The sequence below is a fragment of the Rhipicephalus sanguineus genome, chromosome 6 (genome assembly GCF_013339695.2).
Source record: "Rhipicephalus sanguineus isolate Rsan-2018 chromosome 6, BIME_Rsan_1.4, whole genome shotgun sequence".
Taxonomy (NCBI): Eukaryota; Metazoa; Arthropoda; class Arachnida; order Ixodida; family Ixodidae; genus Rhipicephalus; species Rhipicephalus sanguineus.
In genome coordinates, this window is record NC_051181.1 from 65101386 (window position 1) to 65114766 (window position 13381).

Below are 13381 nucleotides of genomic sequence, written 5' to 3' on the forward strand. Positions count from 1 at the left end.
TCGGCACCATCGTGCCTAGCCGTCACACATAATTGTATAGAAGGCGATGTAGAAAGCAATAGTACAAAAAAAGGAAAGAAAACGTAAGCATAAAAAAAAAATCTTCCGCCACCGGGAGCCGAACGTCTGACCTGCCGATTCCTGAGCCGAGTACTTCACCACTACGCCACGCTGACTTTTTTTTTCTTTATTGCCTTTTTGACTACAGGTCGAGATCGTCTAACAATCACACCACATATCCGTTTCATGTGCGTTAATGCATCAAACAAAGCTATCGCATCTTCATCACAGTCAGTAGTCTTATACACCTCACGAACTTTGACAACAATCTGCACGAAACACTCATGAACAGATGGAACTTTAACATCACCGTGTCTATACGCTAAGATGCTGCGCCAAACTTAATGGAGACCCTGTAAAAAGATAACATCCAAATGCAGTACAGAACATTGAAAGGGCAAAAAGCGAATTCCGTGTGGATTAAGAGGTAGTTCTATCTTTAAGGTTCTCTGTAATATGTCCCAAAAGAATATGGCATTATTACAATCAATGAATACATGTTCAATAGTTTCAGGCCTATTACACAGGAAACACATGCTTCCCTACGGTACATAAATCCTTCTATCCTCCAGCCGCGTTTTCATTGGCAAGGTTCCTGTATGAAGCTTGAAGAAGAAGGTCTTTACGTTAGGCGGTATCCACATGTTTTTAACTCGTTTTAGAACGTCTTGGCCGAGTGCGTTTTTAAACATTAACCGATAAACGGGGACAGGGAATACATTCTTAATTAGGTCCTTCATAAGGCGCTTTCTTTTCACGTTAGATAAGTAATCCATAGGAAACCTTGCTCTTAGGAATTGATAGGACAACACAACGTCGCGGAAAAATGGCGACAAGGAGTGTCGTTCCCCCTCTCTGCCGATACAAAGACGTCAGGCATATGATGTAATAACATTCCTTGAAATAAACAACATAAAAAGGCATCTCTTTGACACTTGCTTAGCGACTTGCAAAATGACTAGTCAACGTACTAATACACCGTTTGGCTTCAGCTTTGTATGTCTCATACTGGAGACCGACGCGATGTTTACATCCTACTAAAATTTGCGTGGTTATTAAACGCAAACAAACTGCTGCTGGTAACGAATGGCACGTCGATAATGGCAACAGCGCTAACTTTGTTTTAGAATTCACAACGTAACTCCAAAGAAATATGTCAAGTGGAGCGAAGAGCGCGAGTATAGTCAACCGGGTGTTACTGCGAAGTTTTAATAGCTGTTTCTCTCTTTTTCCAAAGTGCGACATGTGCAGAGGCTTTCTGTCGACTCTAATCTCATTCGATAAATACGCACGTATAAATAATTGATTATTGTGATGTTTTTTTTTTTTCGCGCAACGTACAGCGAAGCCGTGCCAGCGTACTGATCTGACGCTGTATCGTTAGCTACAACTGCATAACAGCTCGGCCAAAGCAAGTGCAGTGCGCGGGAAAAATATGCCATCATATTGGTTCAGTAAGGCGTACGAACTGACAAGTCTATGTTCTCGCATACGTGTCAGAGAAGCGCTGGCGAGTGCGACCGGCTTTTCGTGACCGGAGGCGTTTGCTGGAAGCACGTCGCATCTATGCTCATCGCTTCTTGTGCGGACACCGTACACAAGAAAAAAATGCTTCATTTAGGTTATCCGATGCCACAGGTGTGCTTTAAAGTCATTCGTACTCATCGCAATCGTGTATACTGAAACCCAGAAGCGCCGATAACACGTAGACGGACTCGGTCGCTACGCTATGCCTAACATTTGGTGGCAATCATGGTGGTAGAATGTGATGGTGGTAGTCATACCATTGGTCATACTTCGTGGAGCTTATCTCGACGCAGGCCGAAGGTAAAAGTTTGTGCATTTTAGCTTTGCATTCATTTTTGACTATTACCTTAAAGTGCCGCTGGGGTAAGTGAGTGTGCAAGAATTGCCAGAGTTGCGTTTCAAGCGTGGCGGTATCAAGCGGAGGCTGTTTTCTGGTCTCCCCGCTGGAAGGACTCATTTACTTCTCGGCAAATGCGCGGCGATGTAACACAGTTACTGTCGCTGTTCACACCGACACTTCTAGACTTGTAAACACCAAAATGCAGCAGCACATCACGGATGTAAACCTCATAATTACGTGCGTAAAATGTAAACATTTACAGCTGCTGTGCTCTAGAAAACTTGTCGCGGTTATTGGCGCCGCATGAATAAAAAAAATAGTGCTGGAAAGCTTAATGATCGGTGTTGGCTTCTTTGAACTGCATATATTTCTGCACATTCAAGAGGAAAACATTAGAACTGACAGCGACTTCACATAATGTCACGTGCACTTCCATCATGCCACCGTCATCCACAATGCTTCCATCCTGCCACCGTCATCCAGCTTGTTCACCAAGTCATCCACCAAAACATGTTTTGCTCGCCATCATCAACCAACATTTTCCACTTAACACCAAAAGAAGCTCGCCACTACCACCACCATGTGCCACCATTTTTTCCACTCTCGCCATCATCAGCCATTATGACCACGACAGCTTCCACCTTGTCCACTATTGTTTCCACCATGTCCACCAAGATTTCCAGCATCCACCAACCCACGATTTTCAATAGGGATACGTGTGCGTTCATTGACATATCTTTTTAAAATATTGCGCTCTTTGCTTTGGCATGCCATGGATGCGTGTATAACCGCGTGCTATTACGAATAGCATGCCAAGGCCCGCAATTATCTGAAAGATTAGTGCGATGATCTATCGAACAAACAGCTCCATCTACTGTACGGCTCCGCAGCTGTAACTCTTAGCTCCGTGTTCGCGGCGCACGCTGAGCGAAGAAAGCAAAATGAAAAACTAGCAGTTGTTCCGTGTACGAAAACGACCGATGAGCGAAGCCCCTCATAAATGGGGCGCAAACGTCTATGCGCTTGACTTCGCTGCTGGCTTTCATGAAGGCGGTAGGGTCACGAGCGGGTGGGGAGGGCGTCTGCTGCGCTCGGTGGCGGGAACGACTGAGCGATTGAGTGTGAGGCGCGCGCAGGGTGAGGGGGGCAGGTGGAAGAGGGGTGCGAGCGGTGATGCGGCGACAGAACGCCGCGCGCGGCGTTCGGCAAGCGCATTGTTTCATTGCCTTTGCGCCGGCGCCGGGTGGGGACAGCGTCTGCTGCTACCTTCGACAAAGCGCCCATATGCACTAGAATGATGGTTGTGATTTCACAATCCACGATAAGGGTGGTGAAAGTGAAAACGACCATTATAACCAGTTGTGCACAGAGCTTATGTCTTTTAACTTGGAATTTCTGGTGCGCTAGAACCGAACCGCTAAATGCCTAAACGTTTCCTCTTAAATAACCGGCCACTGCAACCTAAAGCGATGCTTAAGATAAGGAAGCTTCAACGGCGACGGCGGGGTGCGGGCCTGGGGAGCTTCACTCCTAAAAATCAGCCTCTGTTCCGCGTACGAATACAATACATGAGTGAAGCGCCTTAGAAATGGGACGCAAACGACTATGTACGTTTTGAAACTGTTTATGTCGTTCTGCAAGACTACGTTCTATTGCGGGCGAGCAACTAAATTGCACGGAGAAATGAAAACTGTGATTGAAGAGCGATTTCGCGCACCGATCACTTCCGAACCAAAGCACAGCGCCGATATCGTTGACGAAAGAAGTTCGCGTCGGTACATTCTTTCTCTTCGTTCAGGTAACTGATAAATTCGATTAAAATACTCCCTCGTTGCCTGAACAGCGCACGAAGCATTGGGAAGTCATCGCAAAACGAAGATAAAAAACCAGTAGTTAGCACCTGAAAGGTTGAAATATGCGACGGGTTTTGTTTTCACGCCCAGCGAAACATGGCAGATTGAGCTTATGGGATTGTCGACGGATGGCGCTGTACATTTTAAATATCCCCTATTGTACGCGTGGTTTCTTTTTAAGATCGTTGATATATTTTTACCGTGTTTTTATGGCAATCGAGGAAGCAATTACACTAATGAATTTGCACTCTTTTCTGCAGTTTGTAACTTTGCCCGTAGGCTACGAGAAGAACTGAAATATTGCTAAAGGAAGTATACAGAGCGTTACATCATGCAGCATGATCGTAGACGACCGCAATATTTTAATGTTGGTTGCAGCGGTAGTACTCTGGTCATTCATTTTTCTATTGACTTGTAGACACATCAACAAGTTTAAGATTTTTTTTCGCCAATCTCGTCACGTAAAGTTTGGCAGACACACAAATCCATTGCTAATAGTATTCATTTTAACCCAGACTCAGCCTGTAATTTCTTGCAGTGCTGTCATTGTTTTATTCAAATGATCACGCTTATTATGCAAGTTATAACAGGTTTCTGACATTTTAGCTTGATAAAGGTGTAAGATATTGCAGCTTTTGGCATAACAGCAGCCAAATCACAGAATGAAAATTTGATTTTCTTGCAGATCCCACAGTTAGGGAGGGCCGCTACTATTACACAGACTACAAAACCTGCGTCGTACTGGACATGGAATACCACGGACATCGTAAGCGGTTGAATAAATCAAACTACTCGTATTTTACAGAAAGAACAGGAAGAACTGCTAAATATTTGTTGTTTCAGCCAACGTAATGGTCACGAGCCGCTTTCAAATCAATCTACTCAAACGGGTCTTAGAGTTACATTTTTCAACGCACCTGAAGCGCCTTGAACACCAATCAAATGATTTCACGCAGTTACATCACTCATATATTGAGCCTACTCAGGAGACGTTGATTTGGGCCTGAACGTGGTCGACGTTTTTAGGCCGGGTAATATCACAACATGAGAACGTGTGCGAAAGACAGCGCCACATATTATGTTGACCACTTAGCTGTTCAATCAATGCGGTGCTCAATGTCCTTAAAAAAGAGGAGCGCCAGTAGTGATATATACAGCTGAAACATCGTGGCAGTGTTATGTAATGTGAATCGAACGCCTTGTCTGTGTATTTTCCATGCATGCTCGTTGTCATGAGCGACCCAACTTTTTCTTGTACAGTCATATTCAGAGTTGCCTGATCTGCATGGATTATGTGGCTACGCAATCAAAGCTCGAACCTCATGAAGTGTGCTTCTTTAGAATATTTCACCAGCTGCGCGATTCTAAAGATAATAAATTCTTAAATTACAGCACTCGCGAATGCGGTTACGGAGAACGTGTTTACACATATTTGGGTTGCAGTTTTAAGTCACTGCCATATATTGCCGAGGTCTATTTCCCGCTGTATGGCAGAGTGAACTTGCGCTAAAGTACACGTGAGCATGAGAAATATCGGTAATGTTTCTTTATGCCTCGGTAGCTCTTACCACACGCGAGGCATCACAGTGATGTAAATGTCGGGCAAAAGAGACTCGCAAATACACAAAAAAAAGACACGCACACGGACAACCGCTTTTTTGTGTCTTTCCCTTTCTTGTGTGCTTGCGTCCCGATTTTGCGCTGCATTTAAAGTGGATTCTTACCAACATGCTCAGGCTACTACGGTATCGGATCATTTTCAAATAACATTTCGTTCATCATTCTATTGCAGAATGCATTCTGTGGACTCAAAGAGCAGTGAAGGATAATGTTCCGCAGCACTGCATTGACCAGTTTGTCGACACGTGCGGCGTCGTCCCTCCCCCCCACAGCAGAGACCTCTGCCCGGACGGTGAAGGCGACTACTAGACGCCTCTACGGTGTCTTCCTTTTATACGTGTTGTGCACTATATATTCTGTGCAAAGTATTCAAATTTATCGAAAGCATTTAAATAAATTTTTCGCTGTTCGGAATGAAATTCACTAGGAATGTTTCATTCATACATTTAAACTTTAAGATCCTATCTACGATCTCAAACCGAGCGTCGTAACAACTAGGCTATCTAGGCACGCTAGCACAGCATAGCATAGCCTTTGGGATAACAAAGAACGACGCCGGAGTTTGGGCGCGCGGGCAGCTAGGGCGAAACAGAGGAAGACGAAGCAGAATAAATCCTTAAACTCCTACTTGTATAAGAATTCTTATATTAGTAATAATTTAATATTTAAAAAGTAGCATTTTTTTCGTCATAGTAATTTCTATTCGCAATTAGGATTAAACTGTGTGATATGAATGTTGGAATAAACAATTATTGCGCTCCTTCCTTTTTATGGGTGCTTTTTTGTGTTTATCATTAAGCAGTACTCAAAATGCTGTTTAAAAATCATAATCAATTCTTGGCCAATTCACTGGTGTGAGTATGACACATGGTAGAGGAAACAGCAATAACAACAAGAGCCAGTCCAGCAAGAAGCAAGTGAGAAGCAAGTTCCTTTGCGTTTGAAAGGAGCTGTTAGGCAAAACGATCCATAAATTCTCGTTCCTGTAAAAAGTTGAATCGGAAAATTGGACCGGCCGCGTCGTAACTCCTTAGCAAACCGTCCAGGCCTCGAAATCAGTGCGCAGGTTTTCTTGAGCTTAATGCCAACGGCTGTTTACGAGGTAACAAATTAGAGCAAAATGTACTTACAGAAACAACAAAAAGCACAGAAATGTGCAAGACCACTCAATAACTGATTTTTAGCCTCAATATTAAAAACGAAAATAATTATCGCTGTATTAAGGCATATTTTTCTTTTGCGAAACTTTTTCACACAATTATTTTATGCGTTATGCAACTAGAAAGACGTTCATGCTACGCAGAACTATAGCCTTTAGTGCTTCCTGAGAAATACCAGCAGGCCATTGCACTTGCTACATACACTAAAGGTTTGCGCAGCAGTGAGTTATGCAGGGGTGTGGAGCCGAACACTCCACGCTTCTACTGCTCCACGCTCTGCCTCGCTTTCCAGACTGTAATCTCTGGAAGAAACGCAATCTCTCTACTGAAGATGACTTACAGGACGTCGCCATGTTACAAGCGGAATTCCGCAAAATAAGATAAGCCTAGTTGATGGCCGCTGAACTCGTGAGCCACTGGCACTCTTGTCGAGTTCGGCCAGACCAAGAAATTGATAACAAATGACACATTTTTAGGTTTTAGAGGTTTCGCGTGAATGCTTGTTCATGATTACGACGCATAAGCTGTCAGGATATTAAAAACTCTACCCTAGTCAGCTGGTAATCAATCACGTTTGAAATCATTTTTTTCACTAACTGCGCTGCAACAGAGCGCGCCAAGTAGCGAGCAATGTCATGCACTGTATTGTCGAGTAGTTTGTGAAAAGATGCAATCGTTCTCAGTCGCCCAGCTATTAACACTATCATATTTGAATCCACTGCTCGCACTTACAGCGTGCCAGTTGAGTTGTGTGAAATGCTGCAAGTAGGCCTACCACGCAAATAGCAGCTTTCATTCTTCCAATCCGCTACAGGTCCTTCGCCGTATGGTTTCTGGTGAGGGTCCATCTTTTAGAGGGGTTGTTGTTGATGAAGGCTGTAGGAATTGACACAGAGCTTCGAAGAATTGCCTGTCATACATGGCATGTTTTTTGCGCATGCTGATGGTTAAATATAGGAAGTAGAGACTTCCTAGCTTAGCTTTACAGGGTAAGAGGTGTACAATAACTTATATTCAAATAAGGCCGCACAAAGCGGGATTGTTGGCGAGCAGGAAAACCGTGATAAATTATGCGAGATATAATTAGCACAGCCCGAATGACGGAACGTTGACAGCAATTAGCGGATGGTTGGCGCAGCTGAAAAACAAAATGTGTGGCTATTCCCCTTGAGGTACATATGACATGTAGAAACCGTACCGAAGAGATCTTAACCTAATGACTGAAGAGATAAGAAAACACTATTCAGATGATAAATATTTTTATGGCTCCAGGATAGTGGACATTGATCCCTGCCTCAATCGTAGCACTAATGAATGTATGAAATGTTTTCAAAAGTCTCAATGCGACGGTGTGAGCAATTAGTTTCACGATGTCAATTTGGCGGAAGAAAGCAACACAAATAATTGTTGGGGTTTAACGTCCCAAAACCACGATATTATGAGGGACGCCGTAGTGAAGGGCTCCGGAAATTTTGACTCCCTGGGATTCTTTAACATGCACCTAAATCTAACTACACGCGCCTCAAGCATTTTGCCTCCGTCATATCTGCAGCCGTCGCGGCCGGGATTCAATCTCGCGACCTTCGGGTCAGCAGTCGAGCACCATAACCGGGTGGCGGGTAGAATGCAAGAATAACTGACACTTTACGGCAATAAATATACAGGACACATTCCAGCCCAAATTTTCAGTTTGGGACAGTTTGAGGCCATCATGTAACTATACATGTCTAAATTCAATATATCATGGTTGGGCAAAATTTTGCAGTGCTTGCCGTGGTAAGGCATACAGACTAATCGGAAACATTGTTCAGCCTATTTCTAATGCAGCGTTTTACTTATGTTCAAAAAATAGATTTGAATTAAGTACTCCGAGAGCAAGAGAAAAGCCTGATGAGTACATGAAAACTGGTTTATTATTTCTTTTTCGCGGTAAACTGGAGCAACAGTGCAATAGTGCAAAGCAACAGCCTGCAGAAACAATAGGTTTGATACGTCGGATGGCAAAAAACTTTGAAGGAACCAACGGGGACATCTCTCGCCTCTTTATGCTCTCTATACCACAAGAAAACTCGTTGATGATGCCAAGTTGCATAATCTGACGGGGAACAAGTGGACGCGCCTGGAGGGCAATGAACACAAATCCATGCTGGCTATAACTGGACTACCACGTATCACTCCACCGCTAGCACTACAAGCAAAGCGCTAATTCAACATCATCAACACGTTGGTGCAACAGCATCGCGTTGCACGTGCCTCAGCATCAACTATGAGGTCGGCAGCCGCCTTGACACGGTAAATTGGAGAAGAAATGCATTCTAGCTTTTCCGACAGCCACTATAGCCCGGTTAAACAAGGTAAAACTAACAAACCTCTTATCCTCGTTTACAGCCCGGTACCTCGGCAGGCGAATACTGGTCTTGCGCTTTTCTTGCACCATTGACCAATACGATGCAACGGTCGCATCCCAGACTACCAGTGTCAGAAGCACCCCGAATTAAGTCAGCTCTTCTTGGACTGATGAAACTGAAAAGGACGATGCGCGGCACAGCGCGTGGGCCACGGGCTTGGGACAGCGCCACTAAGAATGAAGAAGTTCGGTTCGATCAATAAACCACTAGTAAGAGGTCATCATCATCATCATCAATAAACCGCAACCGAAGGGGACGTCAGTCTCTCTGTCTTCTATAGGGCTATTGATACCAGGGACAGGCGGAACATGCTCGTATGTTCCCTATCCCGGATTGCCGGCATATCTTGCCTCACTGCAAAACATTTGGCCCCTGATCACGGACAAAGCTGAAGGTATAGCAGTGCCGAGCACTTTTCCCTGTTCCTATTTAAGGTGGTAGGCCACCTTCAAAAGCCTAATTTTTTTCAGGAGGTCTATTTCTAGTTGTTTTTTGTTCACGCCCAAACATTCAAAAATATGTTGCAACAAAAATTATTCTCCTATCTTATTAGTTTTCAAGTATCAGCAAGTTTCCAGACCCCATGCTGGTATAGCGAAACCAAACTACATTGTCTTTCTTTCGAAAGTAAGCGTTGTTTCGTCTACAATAATGATATTCAAACAACTTTATAAATTTCATGTTGACTCTTACATAAGACGATGTCACTAAATATAGCTTTGTGTTTCTAATTGTTTTTCAATCCCTAAAACGGCTGCAGGGGAACGCACATCTCTTACAAGCTCTGGAATCTTTGTTCGCGTTTTTCTCAAAATAAGAATTTGCTCCAAATCGTGTGACGCCAACTATCATAACGTTTTCCGCATTGTGTACTTCGAACTTAAATTTTGTATAATAGTTTACAACATATATATATCTGTGGCAGTGAACTAGAATAAAAGAAATTGATGGAATATTTTTGATTTCACAGCTAATTTTTCAAACAGTTCAGTGTAAATTGGCTCTTTTTCTCCGTCTTTCCGGTTTTTTTAACATTACTTCCTCAATATTTGCTGCATAATATTTATCCTAATTCATTGCATAGCTCCAACCTTCAGTTACGCAAATGGTCAAGATTTACTGACATAAGCCACCCAATAGTCCCTTATCACAGGATGGCGTGACTACCACTTTTAATGCAATTTTTGGCAAAGATCAACTCCCAAAAAATGAATCATCAGTATTTTGAACTATAAATGGCTGGGTAAGTTAAATAAAACATGCTTGTTTTGAAGAAAAAGGTATTTTAACGCTGGCTGCTCCTGAAAAAAAGTTTTTTTAGAGAGCTACCACCCTAAACGATTTTTCTAAAAAGGAGTCTTCTTACGAAGTGCTTTCGTTAGCACAGATAAGACAAAGCACTTCGTCAATTTGTTTGAATGCGAACACTATTCCGCTACCAGAATGCAACAATTTCCTTCAAAAAAAGTCTTCTTACGTACTTCCTACATTAAGATACTGCAGAACGGTCTGCCCGTGTTGTCGAATGTAATACGGCACGTTTGCCTTATTGCAAATTAATGGTTTTATACCGCAGCTGCACCATACAATCTGTTTGCAAAATATGAGATTGCTTTGTTTTTGTGAACAAAATCACATAGAATCACATATAACCCAGCACCTCCACCAAATTATAAAGAGGTTTATTAGCGGTGACGATACTCAACAGCGACAGTCAAGGCGGGGCCGACTCTCAGCGCGAGTTGCGTTCTCTTCGAAAGAGCCGAAGAGGGTGACCCACTAGGATGTGTTCGAGAGGACGACCCATTACCAAGTTCGATCGCTTCGCTACACCACCTATGAAGTGGCAGTCTCAGCATACACTGGCAACAAGTGAGCGGAGGTCGGTCCGTCCACTAGCCACACACGTCCTCGTACACGTTCGGTATGCGGGTGTAGTTGTTATTCGAGCAGATGCTCCGTGACGTATGAGCCATAATTCCAATAGTTGTCTTTTCCCCACCTGCGTTCCTGACCTGAGCCAGCATCGTCGCATTGTATAGGTCGAAGCTATAACATGTCTTCTAGCAGTGTTCAACAAGCTGTCTTAAAATGCGCTGCATGGATGGCTTTAGCAACATCCCCCCTTTGTGTTCTTTGAACGTCTTTGACCTTCTCATGCCCGTTTCGCTTATGTAGGTGGTGTCGTGATCCCCGCATCGTACTCTGTAGATGGCCTTACTCTAATCATCCGCAGGTGTGCAGTCTGTGGGCTACGTGAACACATGTCCTAGGACAAGGTATGCACAAAAACCGCCGAAGATTAGAGCAGGGCCATCTACAAAGTACAACGGGTGGATTGTGGCGCGACTTGCATAAGCGAAACGGGCGGAAGGAGGTCATCGAAGGTTAAAGATCACAAAGAGGATGTTGCGAAAACCACCCATGCAACATGCTCTAAGACGGAGCTTGTTCAACGCTGCTGAATGACAAGGCATAACTTCGACCTAATCAATTCGACGACGCTGCCTCGTGTACAAAGGTGGGAGGAAAAGAAAAATCCCGGAATCATGGTTCATTCGTTGCGGCGCATTGGCTTGCGACAACAACAGCGGCCCCCTACGAGATGTTTACAAGGAATTGCGCGACTAGTAGACCGCTCAAACTCCGCTTATTTTTGCCAGCCTATACTGCGAATGTCGCCTGCATAGGTGGCAAAACATTCACGTCATTTTGTTAATAATTGCTGTGTTTCAGAAATCAAAAAAGCAGAAACGGTACTTTGCTGATATTTCTGGACTTGTTCTTATCATATGAAGAAGAAGCAGCATAATTTTACGAAGACTTATTGCTATAGTGCGCAAGAATTCAGGGTTAAACATACTAAATTATAACTACAAGAGTGTTTATGTACGTGTATAACCAATTCTATTCAATTATTTCCATGATGTTGCAGCAAAAGGCTTAACAGTTACAGTTTTTTAACTCCTTAATGCTGCCGAGAAGGCCAAGAGTTACGTGGGTGAAGACATTAAGAATTGCGCATGTATAAAATGGAATCGGCTCGCACAAGACGAGGCAAATCGTAGACCACTGCGAAGGCCTAGTGCTGCAGTGGACATATAATAAGGCTGAAGCTGACAAAGCTTAAAGAGTAAACATAAGGGATCAGCGTTAAATTTAGAAGCAAGGCTTGCTGTCAATAGCTCTTGAATTCTATCAGAACACAACATGACAGTTGTATATCCTGTACATCTGAACGCGACAGAAGTTGAGCTGAAGATGGCGGCTTGAATGAATGTCGAACCATTGAACAAACCGTGTTGTTGGAGCGAATGTTTCAACAAAATGATGAGTCTGAGTTGTGGCAGCAACCTTGATGCGATTCGCTGCGCCTATAAAGACGAGTCCTCTCGTGGAACCACTACCTCCAACAACATTCGTTGTTCAACAATTTTTTCAGGAGCTGTACATCTCGTTACATTGATTACAAACCTCATCTCTATCAAATGCTACTATGGCAATGATAGTGGGTGCAATACTTAAGCTGCAGTGTCATAAGCAGGTGACCGGCTATTCAACCCTTTAAATATACCAGATCCATGAAGACTACAGACCTTGAGGCAAGCACCACACAAAGAACAAACATAAGGAATGTAGCGACTCAAAGACGACGAAGAACTGCTTTGGCGGGGGAACGGGGGAAAGAGAAAGAAGAAGAATAAAATCTTCTGTCTCTGTCAGTGTTGGAATGCGACATTGGCGCAGTCTTCGACAGGATTAAGAACGCAACTATGTGGGATAACTTTGACTTTATCCCGAAGTTCAAGTGGCAGGCCATATTTTTCGACGTGCGACGTGGATGAAGAAACGTATGAATTGCCTGAAAGTGTCACGACTTCCGAACTACGTGAGTTCGTCGCTCAGAAAGCCGGGAAGACGCCGGAGGAGATCGACAACCAACCATCAGTGAAGATGAAACTGAAGTACTCTGAGTTTCAAGAACACATCATGAGGCCGCTTTTGAAAGCATCGTCAAGGGTTGCGGCAAGCAAAGAAGATTATTCCGTTGGCTCATGCCTCATGGAAATGCTCCACCGTCAGCAGCAGCACGCAGAGCGACAGCAGCAGTTCATGGACAGTCTTCTTGCCGTCATCCAGGCACAACAAAGATCCAACAAGGAGATAGCAAAGCCTGATCCATTTGAGGGTGAAAGCACAAGGCCGGACACCTGGATCAAGTTCTACGAACACGCGTGTGAGGACAACTCGTGGCAAGAATCCAGTGAGCGCATCAGGAACATGCGTCCATTCCTTACCGGACTGGCTCGAAAGTGGTACGAGCTTCACTACGCTGGACACGAGACCGACACATGGGATGAATGGAAAAGCAGTTTCCTGGCAGCTTTCGACGAAAACCCCATTGAAAGGTGG

The 13381-nt window shown here is 43.9% G+C and overlaps 1 protein-coding gene across 5 annotated transcripts in view; it reads left to right on the forward strand.

Annotated features, from left to right (window-relative positions):
* The window catches only part of LOC119397887 (uncharacterized), a 148303-nt gene that overhangs the window by 27392 nt on the left and 107530 nt on the right, over nucleotides 1-13381 (forward strand). The window contains exon 4 of one of the 5 annotated variants that reach the window (XM_049416784.1): nucleotides 4466-4546. The exons of the other annotated variants lie outside the window; for them this stretch is intronic. Coding sequence (XP_049272741.1) covers nucleotides 4466-4546 — 81 coding nt within the window. The remainder of the gene's footprint in view (nucleotides 1-4465; nucleotides 4547-13381) is intronic. 5 annotated transcript variants of the gene reach the window in all.